At 39.5% G+C, this 21,852-nt stretch overlaps 2 protein-coding genes across 3 annotated transcripts; both read right to left on the bottom strand.

Annotated features, from left to right (window-relative positions):
- Positions 1 to 213: 213 nt before the first annotated feature.
- Positions 214 to 7,070, bottom strand: orc3 (origin recognition complex, subunit 3). 2 transcript variants are annotated; one of them, XM_044166086.1, is made up of 20 exons: positions 6,875 to 7,070; positions 6,650 to 6,701; positions 6,441 to 6,538; positions 5,767 to 5,905; positions 5,477 to 5,581; positions 5,158 to 5,321; positions 4,913 to 5,052; positions 4,623 to 4,782; positions 3,597 to 3,710; positions 3,347 to 3,480; positions 3,028 to 3,091; positions 2,809 to 2,925; positions 2,642 to 2,721; positions 2,058 to 2,191; positions 1,775 to 1,866; positions 1,558 to 1,655; positions 1,306 to 1,447; positions 1,013 to 1,129; positions 700 to 779; positions 214 to 466 (listed from the first exon to the last, which is right to left on the bottom strand). In XM_044166086.1, the coding sequence occupies exons 1-20, from the start codon at positions 6,896 to 6,898 to the stop codon at positions 361 to 363; spliced, it is 2,160 nt and encodes a 719-aa protein (XP_044022021.1). In that variant the 5' UTR covers positions 6,899 to 7,070; the 3' UTR covers positions 214 to 360. The 2 variants fall into 2 exon arrangements, with proteins under 2 accessions (XP_044022021.1, XP_044022020.1); XM_044166085.1 differs by having other exon boundaries at positions 1,775 to 1,869; positions 6,875 to 7,068.
- A 951-nt stretch (positions 7,071 to 8,021) lies between these two features.
- Positions 8,022 to 20,932, bottom strand: znf292a (zinc finger protein 292a). The gene is made up of 8 exons (XM_044166084.1): positions 20,747 to 20,932; positions 18,374 to 18,528; positions 16,767 to 16,845; positions 16,311 to 16,446; positions 15,934 to 16,136; positions 15,409 to 15,545; positions 14,729 to 14,870; positions 8,022 to 14,591 (listed from the first exon to the last, which is right to left on the bottom strand). Exons 1-8 carry the CDS (start codon positions 20,894 to 20,896, stop codon positions 8,457 to 8,459), a joined length of 7,137 nt encoding a protein of 2,378 aa, XP_044022019.1. The 5' UTR covers positions 20,897 to 20,932; the 3' UTR covers positions 8,022 to 8,456.
- Between the last annotated feature and the right edge of the window lie 920 nt (positions 20,933 to 21,852).

Genomic DNA, 21,852 nt, shown 5'->3' with positions numbered 1-21,852 from the left:
GGTTTGTCTTTCAATTAACTGTATACTATGCATCTGTATTTGAGCTGTACCTTCAGTATAGCAACGTACTGGCTCAACCAGAGATCCTTATCACTGCAGATACTACTACAAGTGTTTTTTGGAACATCCAGCACCTTCATGAAAGAGATTCAATATGTGTATGTTGTGCTTAATACACAGCTATGAATAAAATAAACATGTTTGGCACCATGATTATCAGACACTACTCACATTTTATTAGAGAGGGGAAAAAATACAGTAGAAAATATGAAGTCAAATTTGATAAGAGCTTAAATGAAGGGAGACAGCGGCCACAGATATATGTAAAGGAGTGCATGTGTGGTTTCTTTATGACTACTGTCAGCAGCCTCCCCAGGTGAGTCGAGCCACATGGTCAGTCTTCTGCTTGGTGGACTTGATGAAGCCCAGAAATTCCAGCTCTGACACAGCTTGGATGAAACGAGCACTAGAGAACAAACTAAGGAACATCATTTCTCAATTGTGGATTATACTTAGGCCAAAAGCTAAATCTTTTTGCCAATCATTTATATAAAATCTCCACTCTCAATTGTCATGAAACTTGATATGTATCTCTAGAGCAAACACACTCACAATTATCTTAGTGTCCGTTTTCAAAAACTCACAATAAGCAAGTACGTTGTTAAAAACATGTTGGTAGATAAAGTTACAGAAGGATACTGTTTGACTTCCTCCACTTTCCCGAAAGTGTCAGATTCTGGATCATTACCCTCAGCAGCAGAAACCACAGTGGCATAGGCCTGAAAACAAACACAGCTTTTCATTCATGTCAGTATCCAGTCCACTCTGGGCCAATATTTGATTTTCAGATCAATAATGTGACACATTGATCCTCAGGATCAATAAATCCTCCTAAAGGATGAAAAACAAACTTCCAACCGTCAAAGTTTGTAGGGCAAAGTTAAAAAGGTGCCGTTATTGTGAGTTAAAACATTATTAGCCACATACCAAATTATTCAGTATATAAACTCACTTCTAGCCAGTCGTAGAGGTTAATCAGCCTGCCACACTCCAGATGGAGTTTGTACACAATGCAGATATCAGGAGCAGCATTAGAGACAGTCCCATCCTCAGTCTTTAGGCTGTCATTCTACAAGAAGAGTCAGTCTTTACGCATTTTTAGATTTTTCAATGTACATGTCTCACGCTTTTCCAAAGATTTATGATAATGGCACTGTTTAAACATCACTATACATATATACTTTCATTGCTTTCAGTTTCTCATGTTAAGATGGTTACACACTTGATAAGATTAGGCAGAGGTACCTGAAGATAATAGTAGGGACTGCTGAGTGCAGCCTGAATGGAGGTGCGAGGTGTTGCGTTGAGGTGGTGTCTCACAGTGGCAGAAGAACTGTAGTAGCAAACTTCATTCAGTGTCTGAGACTCTGGGGGAGACAGGTGACTCCTGAGTGGGAGAGAGATGTTAGCCGAAGATTTTTTTTACCATACTTATGTAATTTAAGTTGTATAAAACGCCACACTTTCTCAGTAGAGCAAGAAGGTTATATGTCTTACTTCACTAAGCTGTCGATAAACTCAAGAGCGTCATTTCGTAGAGCCTCAAACGGACTCAGTTTCTTGGATCTCCGAGACTCGTTCATCTCCAGCAGCGTCTAGAATACATAAGAACCAGACGATTTATGAATCAAAGTATTAAAAACACATCAGCAAGGTGGATAATCTCTTCACAGAAATTCTGTGAAGATACTAATCTTCATAAAACCATAAAAACCTTTTGCAGCTGGAACAGATCTGTTTTCTTTTGAAAATTTTTCACTGGAGAGGTGATACAGTCTTCCACACAGGGGGGAGTTTCAGCAGCTACTGCTGTTAAGAACAAGACAAAAGACAAGAATTTCAATTACATTTCCACTGCTTATTCCAGCTATAGTAGTAATTGTTTGAAAAAGGATCATCAGGATGACCTGGATGAATGCAAAATGAGGGAAAATAAGAATCTATAAACAGAGAATAATGTCATATGGGTGCTCTCCCTCATTTTTTTTACTACTTACTGTCCAACTGCTTGAATTTGGCAAGCAGGTCTTGCAGCTGGACAAGAGCGTTCTTCATCTTCTTTGACTTGACGGGCTGCAGAACCTCCGCACACATCTGTAACAAAGCGATCAGCTCCTCTTTAGCCAGCATCCTGGAGGGAAACCACAGGAGGTTTACAATTGAATGGTACAGCAGCAGCCCAAGTGGCTAACTTTAGACTGGGTTGTTGTTGGACTAAAGTCTGGTTTCAGGGGAGCTCCTGCACAATAAAAAATCCAGTGTCAAACAACAAAAGGCACAATACTCTTTTACTGTATATTAATGGCTATTTGGCCACCAGGTGGAGCAATAATCCTCCAAATATCCCTGAATATGTTGCCATCTGGTGGTAAAATTTGTAAATAAAAGTTGAAAGAATAACTGTATATTACTACAAATGATTATGACAACACGTCAAAACTGGAGGGCTTTAGGGGTATGTTCAACAGTGGGCACGGATCAAACTGCCTGCAGTTTCTGTCATTTCGATATTTTAAGACTGATGATGTCGTCCATTTGTTGGTCCCACTTGTTGACATACAGGTTAAATAGCCAGACTTACTTCAGAAGCTTCATGGCAGACTGGTAATCCTCATTCTCCCATACGTTCTTCTCCAGACATATTAAATGGAGTTCTCTGATCTGTAACACAGATAATTCATACATCAAGCCAAAAAACCTGACACCATTACTTCAACACTAAAAGAAAATGTTTTGTATATTTCTTGCCTGTTTTCCAAGGGGGTACCGAGGTAATGATGAGGTTAGAGTGTGGAGACACCTCAGGACGGGATAATAGTTCTTGTGGTATTTCCGAAGGTCCTTTACCAGTATCTGACACACCTCCTAAAAACAGAGAAAAAAAACCTAAAGCATTAGATTCTGTCTAGGTATGTGCACTTTATATTGGCTATTGCCTCAGGTGTAGAGATAAAACAAAGAATGTACCTTTAAATGAGTGTCATCTGTCAACAGATTCACCTGTTCCTGAGGTTCCTGCTTCTCTACATACCTGGGAAAAACACACAGACTTGATTTAAAGCCTCAGTTTTACACTTGAAAAGGTAACCAAAACCATTCAACAAGCTACTGAACCACATTACAACTAAACTTAAGTTACCTGCGTGTTCACTGCTTGCAGCGAAATTAAATGGTATATTTACACACTTTTATGTTTTGCCTGTCAAGTGATTAACTCTTCTTAGAAATGTGAGAGGATTCTAAGTGGAGACTAAGTCATCACATGTGAAAACCAAATTGTGTGTACCTCTTGAACGATGGCAGCTGCCTGATCCTCTCCAAGTCGCGATGACTGAGCTGCATCACATTAAGAAGAGCCTCCTTCTTCTTGCAGCACAGTACACTGAGAGGCTGAAAGTGAAAGTGCTCCAGCAGGGCCAGCTGCACCAAGACAAAGCAGAAAGTCTTTGTACCACATATCTGAATTACATCTACAGACAAAGAGACAACTTGTCTTCATCAAGTCCACCAACTAGTTTTTAGAAGCTATGCTGTACCTGAATGCCCTTGATGAAGTTTCTCACTGAGAAATCGTGGTAGAGGAAGATGCTGATCAGCACCTGCATCACTTTGCTGTTGAGCTTAAAGGGGAACTGAGGTGTCAGGATCAACTGGAAACATAGACACCACAAATAAATACAATTAACATACTGGGATTTCGTTTAAAAGCCAACACAACAGCTTAGTAAAGAAAAAAAATTGCAACTTGTTTATTTTGTATCTGTATATACTAAAAGTTTACACTTTATGACAAACTGCAATTCAATTCCAACAAACGCTACAAATTTCAGTCTCAAAAATTACAATAGAGTTGAACCCAAACCTCGCTGACACAGTGAAGAGTATAAACTTCACAAAGCTAATAACGCTATTGTTATGGATTACATTATATGGTACAGGTGATCATGTTACTATGTCTATTGCCTGTATGTATCTGGGTACCCAAATCTGTTAACTCACATGTTTACAAATGACATACTGCAAAACATATCCTTCCATGATCAATAATACAAACCAGAACTCAATTTAACACATTCTATAAAAAGGTTGAATTGCTTTTGGCTGCTTAATACAGTTTTAAATCTCAATAATGCAGAACAACATTAAAGATGTAGATTATGTGCTTCATTAAGTAAAAAAATTAAAAAACACCTGCACAAGTAAAGAGTTTTCAAAAAGAAAAACTCAATTTAAAACCTGTATTGAAACAATTTTACTTGTTACAGCATCTTCATGATTAAAAGCTATGCGATAGTATTTTACAATGAAGTACCTACATGAGTACCTCAAATATGATGGATTTTAACACTTCAATAGTACGAAATTGTATGGAAGATTGGCAATGAGGCAGACAAGAATATCTCATATCTGATAAGTTAATTGATATTAAAATAAATGGGATCTTGTCCTGGATGTTCATGCATGCCACTAGCTTAAAAGTATCATGATGCAACTGTCCACCATATTTCCTGAACTTCAGATGCATTTCTTCTGTACTGTACTGTATGTGAGAGTGAAACTACCTTGTCTATGACTGTGGCCAGGTGTTGTGTACAGGACAGGGACTGGAAGAGCTCTATACACAGCAGGGAGGACACAGAGTGGGGCAGCATGTGTTGGATGGTGCTGGGTGATGTGGCGATACCAAAGATGAACATCAGCGGAAGACGTTCAATGTACCGGCTGTGGAATACAGAACATGTTCACAGAGATACAGTTTTAACATTTTATACAAATGATGATAATTTCATTGTAATTGCATAAACAGGAGGAGGATGATAAAATAATATAAAATTGTTGAGTTTCTAGTTACCTGCAGATGAGTATGAAGTCCTGAAGAACTCTTGGGTTGAAAGCCTCCAAATCTTTGAAAATAATTACAACAGGAGGCTGCTGTGGATCATCTCTGACAGGAGAACTACGCTTTTTTCCAGGAGTACCAGAGTTGGATTTCTGAAATACAGGGGGGAAAATTGCTTTATGTGCTTTCAGGTGATCAAATTCTTTTCATGCACCTAATTACAAATGTAAAATCATGTACACTAGCTATGTTCCCACCTTTGTTTTTGTACTGTACCAATCACAGAGTGTACTGAGGCAGCAGTGCACGCTCTTGTGGAGCAGAGTACTGGTCTGCTCAGCCTCCTCCTCTTCCTCATCATCCACAGTCACAGCAGTGTCCATCAACCTCTCCAGGACCCTCTTCATCAAATGCTTCAATGCTGAAATGATAAAGCAGACAATATAAAGACTTGAAACCACAAATAACTAAATAATTATCAAGCCACTACCATTACTACTCTAAAAAAGGTACAAAGAGACAAGTTTCTTCAAGTGTTTAAATTCAAAAGGGAATGCAATCCTCTGAGTCCCTTACCACCGCACTCTTTGGCCTGTACAGAGGCCACATGAGGACTGACAGACTGCTGGAGCAGGTCAGACAGACTTTGGAAGGTCATGTCATGGTCCGGGACATTCACACCTATGGAGGATATCAAAGGAAAAGAAAAGCAGACACAATGTGTGACACTATGTCACATTAGGCTTCAAGAAACCCTCAAAGGCATACCACAAGACTGATGAAAATAAAGAGAATGGAGATAATTTGTTTGCATTATATTCTAAATTGGTTGTTGTTTGGATAGCCAATCAGCAAATGTCAAATACCAAGCACAAGAGCCGCTGTGGGAATCTCACTGGCCCTCATCTGTGATGCCCAGTCACTGTGTTGGCGGGTGGAAGAGCACTTCCTCGTGAAGTCCAGCAAACTGTCCAAGATTTTCCTGTTGAGTTCATCCTGTAAAATCTTACAGGCAGCAAAAAATGTTTGTTAAACTTTTTTTCCTTTATTAAATGAGTAAATTGTTTATGAGACCCAGTTTGGGGCTAATATTTTAAAGCTAAATGTTTACTGTCTCATGACTATCAAATTGTTTCCAAGGAGTGTAACTATCTGTTCTGTAAAAATTTTCTGTACATTTCCCCCCCGCCAGATTATTCACAAGTCAAACAGTCCTTTAGAGGGTTTTATTCACAATAATGTACTGAGGTTGTAGAGTAGTATCTCCTGTTTTTATTACCACATCTGGTTGTTTTTTGTGACATTGTAAAACACTACTTTGGTTTCCTATTATACATGCTATTGAGACACCACTAGTGGGCTTTGCAAAGATCCAAAACACTTCATATATGTTCAGTTTAATGCTTTTAATGTATAAAAATTTACCAAATCATGACACCGCCATATTAAACAAAGATATTTTCTAAATCAGTTCACCTCTACTATCCTTTTCATTGTAAATTCTGTTGGACTGGGCAACATGTTCAATATCTGTTCTTACCTCTGTGTCTGTTTTAATTTTGTCCCACAGATCTTGACAAAGTTTGAATCGTATTTCACTGTTCTCAGCACCTTCACAGCCATGGGTGAAATGATCCTCTGGAGAAATGGCATCAATGTGAGTAACGTTAACTTATAACTTAGGACACTTCAAGAAGTCATCTGACAGCTCACCTAGGATACTCTCCTATAAACATTAATATAACTCACCCAAACTGAGTGTCTTTTTCTTCTTAGCACTTGGCTTGAAAACAAAACAGCCCTGAAATACCAACGGCAATACGTTACAAACAGTGCCAGTTTACTATAAACATAAACAAAGAAAAACAAAGTAAACTTTGATGTGACCATGTTGTACCACGATTGCCAATCTAGTTTCATGAGCTTTATGAAGCATAACGTTACATGCAACATAACGTCAGAATATTACGTTACCTTTGACACAGATGAAGTAGACATCCCAGCTACAAGTAAAGGTATTTTTATGTTTAGTACACTCAGTCAGTGACTTGCGCTGTCGTCTGTTTCAAAGTATAATAAGTAAAATATTTGTTTAAAATATAGCTTTTGCTGTGCCTTACGAAGGAGCTAATGCTTCCCGCCACTGTGACGTTTACGGAAGGAGCTGTGTTCAGATAATAAACGTTTACGCAGGGGTGTTCACAGCTTGGTCAAGTTTTAAGCTATCGGTCATGATAACCATAACCAAATAAAAAATGTCAAATGTGACCATAAAGTTTTTAACCCCAGTTATGTTTAAGAACATTATTCCTCTTTCCAGTTTTAATTGCTGTGGGTTTTTTAACATTGCTGATCTTGAACATCCCCAGACCCTTTAAAGCATCCCCGGTATCCCTGTTGTGGCCTCCCTGCAGGTCCAAGTCTGTTTCCTGTTGCTGTGTTAAATATTCATTGATGGCAAACATGTAAGGATGATGCTCCCTAATACTAATAATAAAGTTATGATGATAAATATACAATAGTAGTAACATAATAGGAGAAGTAAGCAATATTATTAGCTTTAAACCTTTATAAATATGTAAAGTTTAATTTGTATGTATTTAACTATTTAAATGGCATAATTAGTATGTAGCTATATGCTCAAGTGTTAATGAATATAGGTCTCATAAAAGAGGGACCTGACTAAGACTTTATTTTGCCCTTTGTATTATTTACTCTTTAGTTAGCATTGTGCATATTGTATACTGTTGGGTGTCTATACTAAAAACTGAACTTAAACTAGACTGCTGCAGTTATACAAATTGTTTTATTTATTTTCATGCAAATTAAGTCCAGTATATGTGTAATTTGTGTGTAAAAAATACTCAGCAGGCGCAAAGGTGAATTTAAGTGATCTTCCTCTAATGTTTTGTTAGAAATTCAGCAATGGTATGATGGCAATTATGTCTAATTTCCATACTTTATCTATCATTGTTTATTTGTAATTGCCATTGTAATCTTGTTACAGTAGAACAGTGCATGAATCTAGGAAGCCTGGGAACACATTTTCTCTACTGTGAACTCTGTGAACAAGATATCAGAAAAAAGTACCTGCAACACAAAAAAGACCTGCAGACAATACTTTACAAAAAGAACCAGTAACATTTTATTGAACACTTTGTGGAAGACATGTAAATATTACAGATAGGTCTACTAGTGTTGAAAAAGGATGAAATAAATACAAACAGAACTTGAAATCCCATAGGGATATATAAAAACATTGTTTTTCTTTAAAAGTCTCCATTTAGCAAAAGGAAAAAAAACATCTTCAGTACTAAGCATAAATACAAACATGTTTCTAAAATCTATGCCCTATAGATTACCTGGTTATTATAACTAACATACATACTTAAAATCATCCAAGACATTTTTTCATTAAGTACAAAATAGGCCATTTCATCGTTACCTGTGACTGTTACTGTTATCAGTTGGAAATCTGATGCTTTAACAAACAAACCATTCTGCAGCATAACTTCTCAAATCCTGAGTGAGATCGAGTTGAGAACAAAATATCGGGCTATGATCCACTATAAAGCCACTTTTTTATTATGACTATGGGCCTCATGTCTTGTAGCTGCTTTAGCAAAAGATCAGCACCGTCTGAAAATGTTTTATCCATGACAATCTTGACATTGTTCACTGATTTGAGATTAAGGGGATTTCTGAAGTCTACAAGATTTTCACAGCCAGTTATTTTACTTTTCATTGTGGATTTCTGTTTATGAGTTTGTTGTCTTTTGGACGGCAGTTCAGCACTAGATTTGTCATTTAATTTGCGTTTGGAAGAGTGGGTTGACTCTGAGGTTTCCAAGAACTTAAGGAAAGAGTCCTCAAGTCCTAAAGGCTTGAAAGACCCTGGCATAACCCCGTCATCACGTTGTTCTTGGGCTGTAGGGGTACCAGGATTTGAGTTCTCTCTTGAACTGTTAACAGTCGAACGATTCCGAAGTGTCAGCATCCTCTCTGGACAAGCTGGTGTAGGATGTGCAGGTTTTCTGGGACGGCCTCTTTTAGTTCCTCCTTCTGTCCCGGTGGAAGCTTGAGATTCTGCACTATCATCATTGGACAGCTTGCTGTCTTCTTGGCCTATTCTATCCACAAGTTCATCTGTTTTCTGGTCATTGGGCTTTTCGCCATGATCGTCTGGCTCCGTCTCTTCAGAAGATGAGCTTGATGCGCCCTCTGATTTGTTTGCATCCTTGAATCTGGCGCGCGAGTACTTTTTGCAGAAAATAAACTGGCTCCTCTGGTCTTCAATGTATCTTTCTGTGAGGCCATGAGTGGTGTAATGCTTAAATATACTTCTTTCAGCCCGCTCCACTGCATCACAGCCTATTATCATGCATGGGTACTGCAGGGCGGACTTCTTGGTGCACATGGCTGATGCCTCCTCATGGGATTTTAGTGTAGGCTTTCCAAAACTAGTCCAGTGTTCAATGGACTTTCCATCTTTCTTTTTAGTGTTTTTCTTCTTCACTTTGAATTTGTTTTCCACATTCTCTTTCCCATTGTTAACTCCTGGGAAGAGCCCTATTGATTTAGTCCTTCTTCCGTCACTTGTTTTAGGATCATAAACATAATCATGCTTTTTTATCAGGTGTCGGAGGAGGTTTGATTTCGTAGTGTAAACGCGGTCGCATCCCTCATACTCGCACCTGAAAGTTGGATCAACTGAGCCGCTCTCAGAGATGGCGATTTCCTTGTGGAAATTCTTAATGTGCTCGATGTACTTGTCCACAGAGTTGAAGGGGAGAGCACACTCCGGTCGGTCACAGTTAAAAGTCCCTATGGTCATGCTGGCCATCATGGCGGTGGCTTTGTCACGGGTAAACTTGTGAAGTAAGAGGTAATGCTGCACTAACCTTGTGATTCCCATAAACACCCTTGAACAGTCTTTCACTTGACACCTGACTTCATTATCTTTGTCTATGCTCTGAACGCTCTCCTGTCCATTATTAACACTAGTCTTCTCAGTGTCAGTTTCAGGTTTGCTGGGGGGCAAGGTTGCCTGATGCATGGCCCTGTAATGGAGAATCAAATTTTGCTGGATGGTGAATGCGGCAGTGCATCCTTCATGAACACAGCGATATGGTCTGTATGGACTGTAAGCGTTGTCTGTATCACACATTTTGAGGTTCAACCTTTTCTGAGGTTTCTCTTTGCTCTGTGGTTCATCCTTTGTTGGTGTGTTTTTGGAGCTGCTGGGTTTCTCTGGGGAGAATGAAGCAGATGCAGTAGGAGGGCTGGACTTTGGGTCTTTTACTTTGCTTAATGATGCTTCTGATCGTCCTTGCTGCTCCTTCGCTTTGCCAACCGGACTGAGTTTCTGTTGTAAACTGAATTTCTGTTTCACATCTGGACTCTTGTTTACAACAGCCACTTGAGGCTGCTCTGGGGCTTCATGAACTGATGGTGTCACCTCACCAAACAACTTATCAGTCAAATAGTTGTTAGGTGATGGTAGTCGTGTAACAGTTGATACTTCAGGTGTGAAGCCTTGTTTACCTGCATCTCCTGGTGAAGTGATCCGAGGAACTTCTGGATTGTTCTCACTGTCTGCTTGAGGTACAATTGCAATGTCAAGCGGTTCTTGTTTTATAGCAGGTAATACCGCTGCAGATTGTGTTGTGCAACTGGTATTGGCATCAGTGGTTGCACGTCTAATAAACTCGCATTCTTTGTTAAGTCTAAAAGCACGCCTGTTTCGAGCACTGATTCTTAGCTTCTGCATTTCTGCCTTTGACAGTCGATGAACTTTTTCATAGTGAATTCTCAAACCTGTCGTTCTCGTGAATGTTTTGGGGCAAATCTGACAAGGATATGGAGACAGTTTGGATGGGGTTCTTTTTAGTTCTTCTATCATCTCATTAGAGTAATCATGCATTTTACTCAAATGTTTGAATAACGCCTCCTTTGTCATGAATGAGTACTCACAGTCATCCTGGTCACATTTAAAAGGTTTGGGTACCTTTTCAGAGGGCTTATCATCACTTTTACTCAGTATTTTACTTTTTTCAATGTCAGGGGCTGTATCACGATGACTGACATTTTGCTCTAATGACAGAGCACTCCGCATCTTCTCTTGTGCAGCCTCAATCAAATCCAACCTTTGAAAAGCATGTGAAATTTCCATCAAGTGATCCTCTTGATAAGGTACAGCAAGGGCTGGATTAGCAACCTCTACTGCTTTCTCTTGCTGGTTTTCAGAGGAAACCGATAAGGAGTTTGAATAGTCCATTATATTTGTATTTTGGGGCTCCTGTTTTAACACCATGGGTGAAGTCAAAGTGGTCAAGCTAGAAGACTGCTGTGAGAAATCACCATTTGACACGTTGTATATTGCTCCATTAGTGTCAGGGACATGGGGGTCATTGAGAAAATCAAGAAAAGATGTTGGCAGATCAGCTGTTAGGTCGATTTCGTCTACAGGCCTGCACTGTGAACGTTTAGATAAGTGACCCCCGAGAGACTTGGTGCTTGTGAACTCTCTGAAGCATCTCCTGCAGAGGACCTTGCCATCCTTAATGATGGCTGGCCATTTGGTTCGCTTGCTTGACCTGCTGCGTTTTCCTTTCTGCATGTCAGGTTCACTGCCCTTTTCATCTGAAGGGTTAGCCTCACAGTCAGCATTAGGACAGTCCTCTTCATAAGGAAAATCTGTTTGAGTGACACTGTGTGGACTGAGCATGCCATCTATGGAGTTGTCCATCTGTTCATAACCAGGAGTAGACATATTCTCAGTTTTAATAATTTCATTTGTAGCCTTTATAGCAATTTGGGCCTCTGGGCTCAGACATTTCATGGGAATATCAACTGATGAGCCTTGAGTATGACAAGAGTTTTCACTCTGAGCATATGGAGTGTGGTAACTTCCTTCAGGGAGGCTGTCAATTGTTGAGATACTGTTTCCATTATCCAACTGGCTTGTCATACTTGCACTGCTTTTTCTCATATCTACGCTGTTTCCACTGCCCTCTGGATGCATTAGTCCATACTGATGCCCTCCATTATGTATTTGCCCTCCATTGTCAAGCATCAGAGAACTGGACACATACTGGGACATCAAACTTGAATCTGAAGGAGCGTGTGACGTAGTGGGAACTTGTATAGCTGCCATTGAATGATCTCTATCAGATGGGAGAGACGCTGTGGTTTGATAAGGGTCTGCCTGCCACTGAGGATAGCTCCGAGAGGGGTACTCATTCATGTTGAAGGCATCTGGATAGCAGTTATTCATGGGAGGTGAAGACCATGACTGGGGCATGTCTGACTGCATCATTCCGGTGGGATTATTTGGGCTTCCCCATGACGGGTACAGTGTGTGGTTCACCATTGGAGTGATAGGCACAGGCTCCATTGATCCAGGATAACACTGGGCAGGTGAGGTTGAACATCCCATTGGGTAATCCATTTGCTGCATCCCAGGTTTGTTGCATAGTATTCCTGGCTGAGTCGACAGCCTGTTCCCCAGGTTCTGAGACTGATTAGGTGAAACTGGCCCACTTGGTGCCTTTTTTGCTGTAATTTTGGCCACTTTGTTATATTTCTTTGCCAATTTCCAGTCCTCAAATATTTCCGGATGTTGCTTCTTTACATGCCTAGACAAACTTTTGTTTGTACTGTATGCCCTTGTACAGTCATTATATGGGCAGCAATGTAGGTTCTCCTCATTGCCAGCAGTTACAGCAGGCGTGCTGGAAGGATATCCTTGCAGCGAAGACGGAATTTCTGTCTTGATTTGACTTGGAGAAATTATTTGTGGAATCACTTTTGAAACTTCATTGTCTTGTACATTATTAAGCCCCTCTCCCTGTTGACTTGCCACAGGATTTGTTGCAATGGGTACAGGATATACTGGAGGGATTTCACCTTGCCCAGCCACATTATGGAGCGCATTAGGAGCCTCCGGTGCTGGTTTCACATCAGCTGGTGCTAGAGTGGGGTTTGTCAGCGGAGTGTAGCATTTCTCTGGTTTTTCCATTTCAGGATCTGCCGCAGAATTCAGCATGCTTTCAATCGAGTGTTTAACTCTCACAGGACCAGCTTCTGGTAATGTGCATGGTGATGTGTTTGCCTTTGACTCCTCCATATATGTGACCGTATTAATCCTTTCAAGGCAGACAACAGTAGAACATGCAGCTTCTTTGCTCGGGGTGCTCTCAAGTGGTGGTTCTACTTTTGGAGTGACAAAAGGGTTTTGATTTGTGATGGGCGAACAGTTAACTGCATCATTTGGACTATGATTCTCTTGGTGAGACAAGAACTGAGACTGTGAGTAGAATATTTTGCCACAGTTATCAGTTTGGCAGGTGTAAGTAAGATAATGCTGAGCCTCGTGATCATACAACAGGTAGGCCTCACTGAAAACTTTGCCACAGTTAGGGAACATGCACTGGGCCTTAAATTCAGGATGTGTTTTTTTATGCATGAGAAGCTCAGAATTGGAGTTAAAGTTGGCCTTGCAATCCAACTGTATGCAGATGTATGGTTTGCTGCCACAGTGCATCTGCAAATGATCATTAAGATGTCTGACATTAACAAACTGCCGTCTGCAATACTGGCACACCACTTTCTGTTTTTGTATCTCTAAAAACCTCATGGCCTCTTCGTCATCCTTGTGAGATCTGACATGAGCCATGAGGTTACGGAAAAACTTGAAAGCCTTGGAACAGTTTTTGACAGGACAGAAACAATCTTGACTTATGTGTGTGTCAGATGTAGTTTGTTCTATCTTAACAGGAGACGCCAATTGGTCGCCAATTTGAGATTCAATTTTAACAGAACTAATGCTTATCTTGGCAGCAACTTTTGAATTTTTTGATGGACTTTTAGGGGACTGAGGTGGTTTGGTTACCTTCCTAGCAGCTTTCATTGCAGCTAGTCTCTCCTTGCAAGATTGCTTTACATGTGATGCTACATGTGGCTCTAAAACCTCCCTACTTTCAAAACTGTCAGCACAAATTGGACAAAGATACACTCCATCTTTGAAATGCTTCTGCGCATGGCGAACAATTCTGTGACCCAAGAACTCCTTGTCACACAAAACACAATACTGCATGTAGGCTCGCCAATTTCTGAACCGAGCAGACACAAAACCCTGCTCCCGAAGTTTTTTAGCCTCTCTGTTTTTTTCTCTTTCATCTGTAATTTCATTGAGTTCATTTGTAGTGGTTAACAGAAAATCCTCCAGGTCTCTGTATTCAGGGAGTTTGCCAAGTGCACTTTCCACCTCCTGTTCGTCTGTGTCATTGAGTGTGTCAATAGATGACACAATAGCTGCCTCCTCACCCATCAGTGCCAAGCAGTTGCGTTTCAATGTTTTCCAGTCCCAGAACTCTGGATCAAAAGGCCACTGTGTCTTCAAGGCCAGCAGTAACTCGCAGCGTAAAGAATTGGGCACTGGTAGACTCCCGTCCTCCTCTGGCTTTTGGTCGGGTTCGTTGTACAGTGACTCCACAGCATAATACGAGTCAATGGTAGGCTGCAGGAGGAACTCGGTCAGCTGGCACGCACGCTTAACCTCTAGATCAGTTGGCAAGAGGCAGGAAATAGTTTTGCAGATGGTAGACTTGCTATCCTTATGGTCACTGGAGGTCATTTTCAGAGCTTGAATGCACATTTCCACGCACACTGGAAGCCCCACCTCTCCAACCTACGGAAATAAAAAAGTAACATAAATGCTAAGGATTTTATAATAAGGCCTCTTTAACAGATGAGTCATTATTGGTGTGAATGGCTATGTGTAATGGTTCTGCTATCAGCTGCAAATTTGTAGACTATTTTTCTTACCTCGTTTTGGATTACTTTGATCAGAAACAGAATATGACAGACGCTTCTACAGAGAAGAGCCATCTCTTTGCTATGTCCAAGAAATGCATCAGCTGACGACTCTAAACGCATGAGTAGCTTACTCCAGAACAGTGTGAGTTCCCTGGAAAACATCACAAGTACAACTGTTAAAAACAACTAATGATTATTGTAATATTTATATTATTGATCATTTGGTTAATAAAACATTAGAAAACAATGAAAAATACCCATCACAATCCCCTAGATGCCAAGGTGACATCATCATATGTCTTGTTTTATATGACCAACAGTCCAAAAACCCAAAAATATTCTATTTACTATAATATAGGACAAGGAAAAGCAGCTAATTCTCACATCTAAGAACTTGGAACCATCATATATTGAGTGTTTGTCCTTTGACCATACTGTTACTCATTCAGTCACAGTTGGCCTTTCTTCCCTCAAGTGCTAAGCTATTAAGAGACATGGCCCTTCAAACACACAGAATCAGGATTTGCAATACTGCTCAACAATGAGGGTATCTTTGTTTACTACAGAGGTTGCTTCAGGTTGGATAAAAGTAAACTGCATAATGCATTTGTTCCATGACCACTGTATTCCTAAGGGCAATTTTGTAAGTGTTCTGAGAGTATTTATCTGAAACAAACAGCAACACTTACCAGGCACAATAAACATCTCCTTGGAGAAGCTGTCGCTTGAGAAAGGCAGAACATAAGCCGAGAGCTCCTTTCTCATCTCCCTCTGACTCCAAGTTGCAGATCATTTCAAGAGCATCTTTACAGTCTATTGACGCAATCTATTAGGGAGAAAAAGAGAAATAATCAAAGAAACAGTCAATTTAAATGAAATCAAATAACGATCTGAAACGTTTGACAACACTGTTGGGACATTTTATTATTAAATATCAAACAAGTACTGAGTGATTACTGGGTTTTGCTTGTTAGATTCAATTTCAGTTCAGTCCATTTTCAGTCCAGCAGTCCCATTTGTTTTAATGATCATGTTACACAAAAACAGTAAAACTTAAAAATGGCCTCAATCTTCTGTTTGCTGATTGGGAGTTTTGCTGGGTTAAAGATATAAGATCACAGATCAGTTGTTTCAACAGCAGAGTACTTGTTTAAGTGTTAAATATAATGACTTTGTGTATACAAGCAACTGTGTTGCTGTGTGTTATTTCTTACCTCTTCCATTAGCTGCTCCTGACTTTTTGTCATGCAGATGCAAAGCAAGTAGGTTTGTTTGAAGTTTCCTTTTCCTTCATATCCGGGATACTCTGAGCACATCTTTGCAAGGACAGCAGCTTTATCAACGCTGTCCACTTTGATTAGGTGCTTTACTCTCATGTTCAGAAGTGTGGGACCTTCCAACTCAAGATACTCATGAACTAAGAAACAAACAATTTAAAAAAAAAAAAGGAGAAGACAGAGACAAACGTTAAGAAATTGCAGATGACAGACGATTCAGACAATTACAATATACACACTGAACAATTATAATTTCATGCAATTACAACTGTACAAGTTAACATGGTGCATCTTCAAACCAAGTGAGAAACAACCTTGCTCAGTTTGAGGAATTTGATTGGAGAGGATGCTGCTTAGTGTGGTGTTGGACCAGACGCCATCCTGCTGCGCCAGAACTGAGAGCAGGCAAAGCTGTGTGCTCCCACTTTCTTGCAAAAGGCTGTGTGCCAACTGTAACAGAAGATAAATATGTAGTAAGTAAATTACTAAAACTTCAGAGAATCATCCGTGTTAGACAGTCTAGAGTCTAAAGTAACTGTTAGAACAATGTTATTGTAGTGAATTTGTGTCACCACTCAACTGTTTACATTTCTTCAAAAGCAGCAGTGAACAGAACATTTCATAAATGTCGTTCTTGAAAGGAACATTCAGGCCATTTGTTTATATTACTTTTCAATGATGAACTAAACCAAAAGTATTACTACAACAACAACTTTTCATTGCTTATCACTGCAAAGATAAGCCTCAGAAAAAGTCCCAGGGATACTGACCTTCATGGAGGACTGAAACTCCTCCCATAAGGCACCAGGGACATGCTGGGGCAGTAAGAGCAGCAGCTCCGCACAGCTCCTGTGGATCCAACACAGTCATTTGTTAAAGCCACATTTAGGTCAAGGATGTGAACACACTCCACAAATTAAGGGTAACCATACAAGAATAACTATTCACAAAGTGTGGTGCTGTAAAGTCATTCTGACATTTTGGAAATATAATAAAGATGACAAACAGGAAAATGAGAGATATAAATCAGCAGCAGTGAGACACTTTAGTTACATGGATCAATATAGGTGTTATTTTAGTCACTGTTGTTTTTCATATGGTAGTAATGAAAAACAGCTCAGAATGGCTAGATCAGTAATTGTGATCAATACTTAATTAAGTTGCATCCTTGACATCAATAACGGTTGCCTCTGATTCCCTTCATTTTGTGTATGCACTGCACCTCCATGTGCAAAGTATACTCTGTAGCTCATCCCAAATATGTCGAAGCTCCCCAAGAGGTAGCCTACATTTCTATTCTGTATTACAGCCTCAAGGACTTCGCTTCCATAACTACTTCAAGAGCACACTGTGCGACGAGCTGAGTAGTTCCTGTATACTGTTTGCAGAGTATTTCCAAACGTTTCATATCTAAATTTCCTTTGAGATGTGGGTGTGTTTTGTTTGTTGTTGCCAAATATTGTGCATCTTTCATGTTATATCTAAAGAGATCACTGTTGCCAAAGACAAAACTACACCAGTGGAACTGCAAAGCAAACTAATGTTAGATATAATGTTATCCAGTGGTGGAAAGTAACTAAGTACATTTACTCAAGTACTATACTTAAGTACAAATTTGAGGTACTTGTACTTTAGTTGAGTATTTCTGTTTTCTTTACAATTCTACTCCACTACATCTCAGTAGGAAATATTGTACTTTTTACTCCACTACATTTATTTTACAGCTTTAGTTACTAGTTACCTTTTTTATTTTAACAGATTCAGATTACATTACAAAATATAATCAACAGATCTCTTTAAGATGTCTTAATAAGATAAGACTTTATTGATCCTGGGGGAAATTCACAATTACCCAGCAGTATATACAGTAATTAAAATTAGCTCCACCTTTACCAGCTGCAAAATTAAGTACACATTAATGCATAAATAATTAAAACCCAATTATATATTATTTATTATTCTGAAATGGGCTATTCTGCATGGTACTGTAAGTATATTTTGATGCGAATACTTTTGTACTTTTACTCAAGTCAATTTTTTAATGCAGAACTTTTACTTGTAACAAAGTATCTCTACACTGTGGTATTACTACTTTTACTTAAGTAAATTATCTGAATACTTCTTCCACCACTGATATTATGTGCACATCCAAAACCTGTGAGCCATTCTTTGCCAACTTCACACTAATACAGGAAAGCTAAGACTTAATGAAGATGCTTTCCCCAAAATACAATTTGAGCATTACATTTCTTAATGTGTAACATGTAGGTACAGGTCAAGTTCATAGTAAATATGCTGTTTGAAAGAATAAGAAACATAATACAGGATTTTGAGAAATCGTATTTCCAGTGACACTCATGTCAGAGTTTCTACTCACAGTGCTAACTTTTCAAGTAGGAGTGGCACGTTTTCACATTCGGAGGAGAGACAGGAGGCAGCCTTAGCAAAGCTGAGGATGGCCACAGTGTAGACCTCCAGCAAAGGCAGTGGATCCTCATCAGTTTTCCAACGGCCAGCATGTTCAACAAGGACCTGGAAAACATAAAAATACTACAAATTAGAATAAACCCACTGATAGATCAATTTTTTTCCTTCAGGCAAAAAAAGTAAAGTTAAAGCCAAATGCTGATTCAGCACATCCTAGTATGCTGGCTGCTGTGCAAAAAATTTAAATACTTATAGCTTATAAAAACAAACACCATACATCACTCATATCTTCCTTTAGCACTGAAACAATTACTCAATTAATGTAAAGTCCATCAAGCAAAAATGCAAAACATTATTTATTGCTCAAATGTGCTGCTTTTCTCTATTTTACATTAATGTAAATATCATTTCTTTGGGTTTTTGGGTAACTGCCTGGATAAAACAACCAATTTGAAGATGTCACCTTTGGCACTGGGAAATTGTGATAGGCATGTTTCACCGTTTTCTGACATTTTGTAGACTCGGCGAATAATCAGTTAATCTTAAAACTAACTGATTGAGTAATCAGTAATGAAAATAATGGTTGGTTTCAGCCCTATTTTGCTCATTTATTAACTATTTTTGTCCTTGTTACATATTTATTTACATATACATTATATATATATATATATATATATATATATATATATATATATATATATATATATATACATATATATATATATATATTTAGCTCAGTGTACCAAAGCAGGTGTATAGGTGTCATTACATAGAGATAAATTCTGCTTATCGTATGGTAGTAAAAGACAAAATGTAGGCTTCAAAATCATTTTGTGCTGACTGTATCAAAAAGCAAATGTGTTTAGAGAGAAAAAAAGATCTCATTCCTCTTTACTAGGCCTCAATACAAAGATGATGTAGAAAAAATAGTAAACTATTAGTTTTGTGGTTTGCTTTGACAAAGCTACAGCTTACTTTTAGATGAAGAAAAAAACATCAGAAACTATCAAGGATGAAAAAAACGGCATTTGGATCAATATTTATTATGTTATTATGTACTGATTACATAATTCAGTCAAGATGTAGACACCTAAGACAACGAAGCACCAACATATGTGTGGCTCTGCAAAAAAAAGCCATTTTAATCCTCCCTCTCTTTTTTTCCTTTCACTCAGCTCCAGTAAACGCCAAACCTTCATCTCTGAAAAGTCCCTCCATTTCTTCCACACACACAATATTCATGCAGATCCATTTCATCCTGAATGACTCCATTATTCCTGCAGTTGTAAGTTACTCTTATGAGAAAAATCTCCATCATGACTTAAACTGCACACAACTACAGCATACAGTCAGTCCGAGGCTCGTCCCCCTTTTTCCTCAAATAACTTTAAAGTTGAATGAATTCCTCACTGCCGGTTAATTTATGATAGAAATAAACCAATAATCCCACATTAATTTGGTGCAATGACAGCAATCTTTGCAGTATCAAAGGGTATATCAGGTAAATGGAGACCTCGCGTGATATTTACTTGGTCAGGGCAAATTAATGAGGAGGATGTGTAATGGAGTCAGTGACCACTGCCACACTTTCCCTTTTTAAATCACTGCCTCAGCCAGCTGCAGGCAGATCGGTTGCCATAAAATTGACATCAATTTAACATGTTTTTTTCTGGTGCTGGCTATATGACTATAATGAACATCTCCGCTGATGTGGTTAGCTGGATTAATTAGTGCACAAGGCCTGGGCTAGCACCTTAAAAAAAACCATTGATCTTTCCGTACGATAAAACAGCTTCACAAAAGTAGCCCCTTTTTACACCAAGCTAAAACTTAAACAAGCATGGAGATGCTGTGTTATAACGTGTGAATTATATTTTCTACGTGGAATACAATCATATCATTCAGCGCATATCAATGCAATCGCCCTGTAAAATCTCGCTAACGTAGCTATCCATTTTTTGCACAGCATGACCACTGCACAGGACAGGGGGACCCTGCATACCAGCTAGCAACATCCATCTGCTATTAGCTATATGGCCTGGAAAATACGAGTAATACATGCACGGTGCGCATACATTGCTGTGGCTTCTCGCCGCATGGAGAGTCAGACTTTGCAAATAAGGTCAAGCCACAAACAAACATCATTGGGAGAATGGCTGAAAACCACGGAGGAGTTTTTTTCCCCATCTTGAAATTCCAGGCAGTTAGCTAGGCAGCTAGCTCCTTAGCTACATTGTTGTAGCAAACGTAAACGCGCATCCTCGGCCAGGAAGCCAGAGGGGCTGCAGGCTGCCCGGGATGAGCAGCAGGAGAACGGGCTAACCTGGCAAAACTCCTGGCAGAAATGCAGGGAGGCTTCCAGCGGAGACTGCAAGCTCTCTTTCAAAGCTGTGGTCAAACCCTGGAACCGCTCTCGGAGCTCCTCGATAGCTTTCCGTGTGTCATATTCCTTCTCTGTCTCCCCCTCCGCCATCTTCACAACAATCACGACCGCGTACGCACAGATGTTACGCTGCCAGACTCGCACACGCACGCGCACGCATGGGGGAGAGCACACAGTGTGCTCCACATACACATACACCCCTGATGTCAACAAAGCATCCATGACCTTACAGTGACACAGAATGACACTCTGCACACAGGCTGGACGTGAAATGTTTGCTCATGAGCTAATCTCAGCTATGATTGGACTCCTGTATTTTCCCTGGACATGCTCAATGCTATACTATCCATGTACAGATACTGCATGTCAGCAATGACCTCCATCAGTAGACAAACAGCCTCCACCATGAAGCAAATTTTATTAGATTTTCACAAAAGTTTTAACCAACGTCCAATATCTCCATGGCAAGATATTCTTGTCTTTCTTGTCCCTCAGTGTGGTGGTCAGAGTGCACGTCAGAGTCAGCTCCAACAACACCCCTGACTCAGTGTGACTTGGTCAGGGACACTTCAGCACTAACAGGGGTCAGTCAGCTGAAAGACTTGTAGGCCTGTTTAATCACCTGACCTAAAAGGCAACATGTAACTTACTATATAAGTGTCATAAAAGCGTTATGATTATGTTTATAAATGCTGAAACATCACAGGTTACTGTATAGTACTCACTATGATGTGCGCTACGGCTAACTTCACTTCCACACATACAAGAAATGGGCATTTAATAAGCATTTCATTTCAAAATTATTTAAATTCCGGAGCTGTTGAGTATTTGATCATACCACACAATCTTCAGCTTCAGCTTTCTCAGTTGTCATGGAATTGTAGAGGTTAAAATTACCATAATTTTTCTTTTTTTCGTTTTGAGCACTTTAATGACTTCTCTCCGATGTTGGCTTCAGTTTCAGTTCTGTTGTGTATTGGCTACTTGACATAAGTTTTGGCTGCCAATTCTGATTGGAGAATCAGGTTTGTAATGGCGCAAGCCCA

The sequence above is a fragment of the Siniperca chuatsi genome, linkage group LG15 (genome assembly GCF_020085105.1).
Source record: "Siniperca chuatsi isolate FFG_IHB_CAS linkage group LG15, ASM2008510v1, whole genome shotgun sequence".
In the NCBI taxonomy this organism is placed as follows: domain Eukaryota; kingdom Metazoa; phylum Chordata; class Actinopteri; order Centrarchiformes; family Sinipercidae; genus Siniperca; species Siniperca chuatsi.
The sequence above is the reverse complement of the archived record's forward strand: the minus strand, read 5'-3'. Positions and strand labels throughout refer to the sequence as shown.

Bases quoted from the DNA above. Each gene is read 5' to 3' on its own strand.
- orc3 (XM_044166085.1), bottom strand. From the start codon at position 6,898: ATGTCTACTTCATCTGTGTCAAAG. The intron at 6,702-6,874 runs GTAACGTAATAT...TTGGTATTTCAG, and splicing joins CTACTTCATCTGTGTCAAAG to GGCTGTTTTGTTTTCAAGCC. The intron at 1,448-1,557 runs GTAAGACATATA...TCTCCCACTCAG, and splicing joins TTTATCGACAGCTTAGTGAA to GAGTCACCTGTCTCCCCCAG.
- znf292a (XM_044166084.1), bottom strand. From the start codon at position 20,896: ATGGCGGAGGGGGAGACAGAGAAGGAATATGACACACGGAAAGCTATC. The intron at 15,546-15,933 runs GTAAGAAATAAC...TCTCCCTAATAG, and splicing joins AGGAGCAGCTAATGGAAGAG to ATTGCGTCAATAGACTGTAA. The intron at 14,871-15,408 runs GTAAGTGTTGCT...GATGTTTTCCAG, and splicing joins GGAGATGTTTATTGTGCCTG to GGAACTCACACTGTTCTGGA.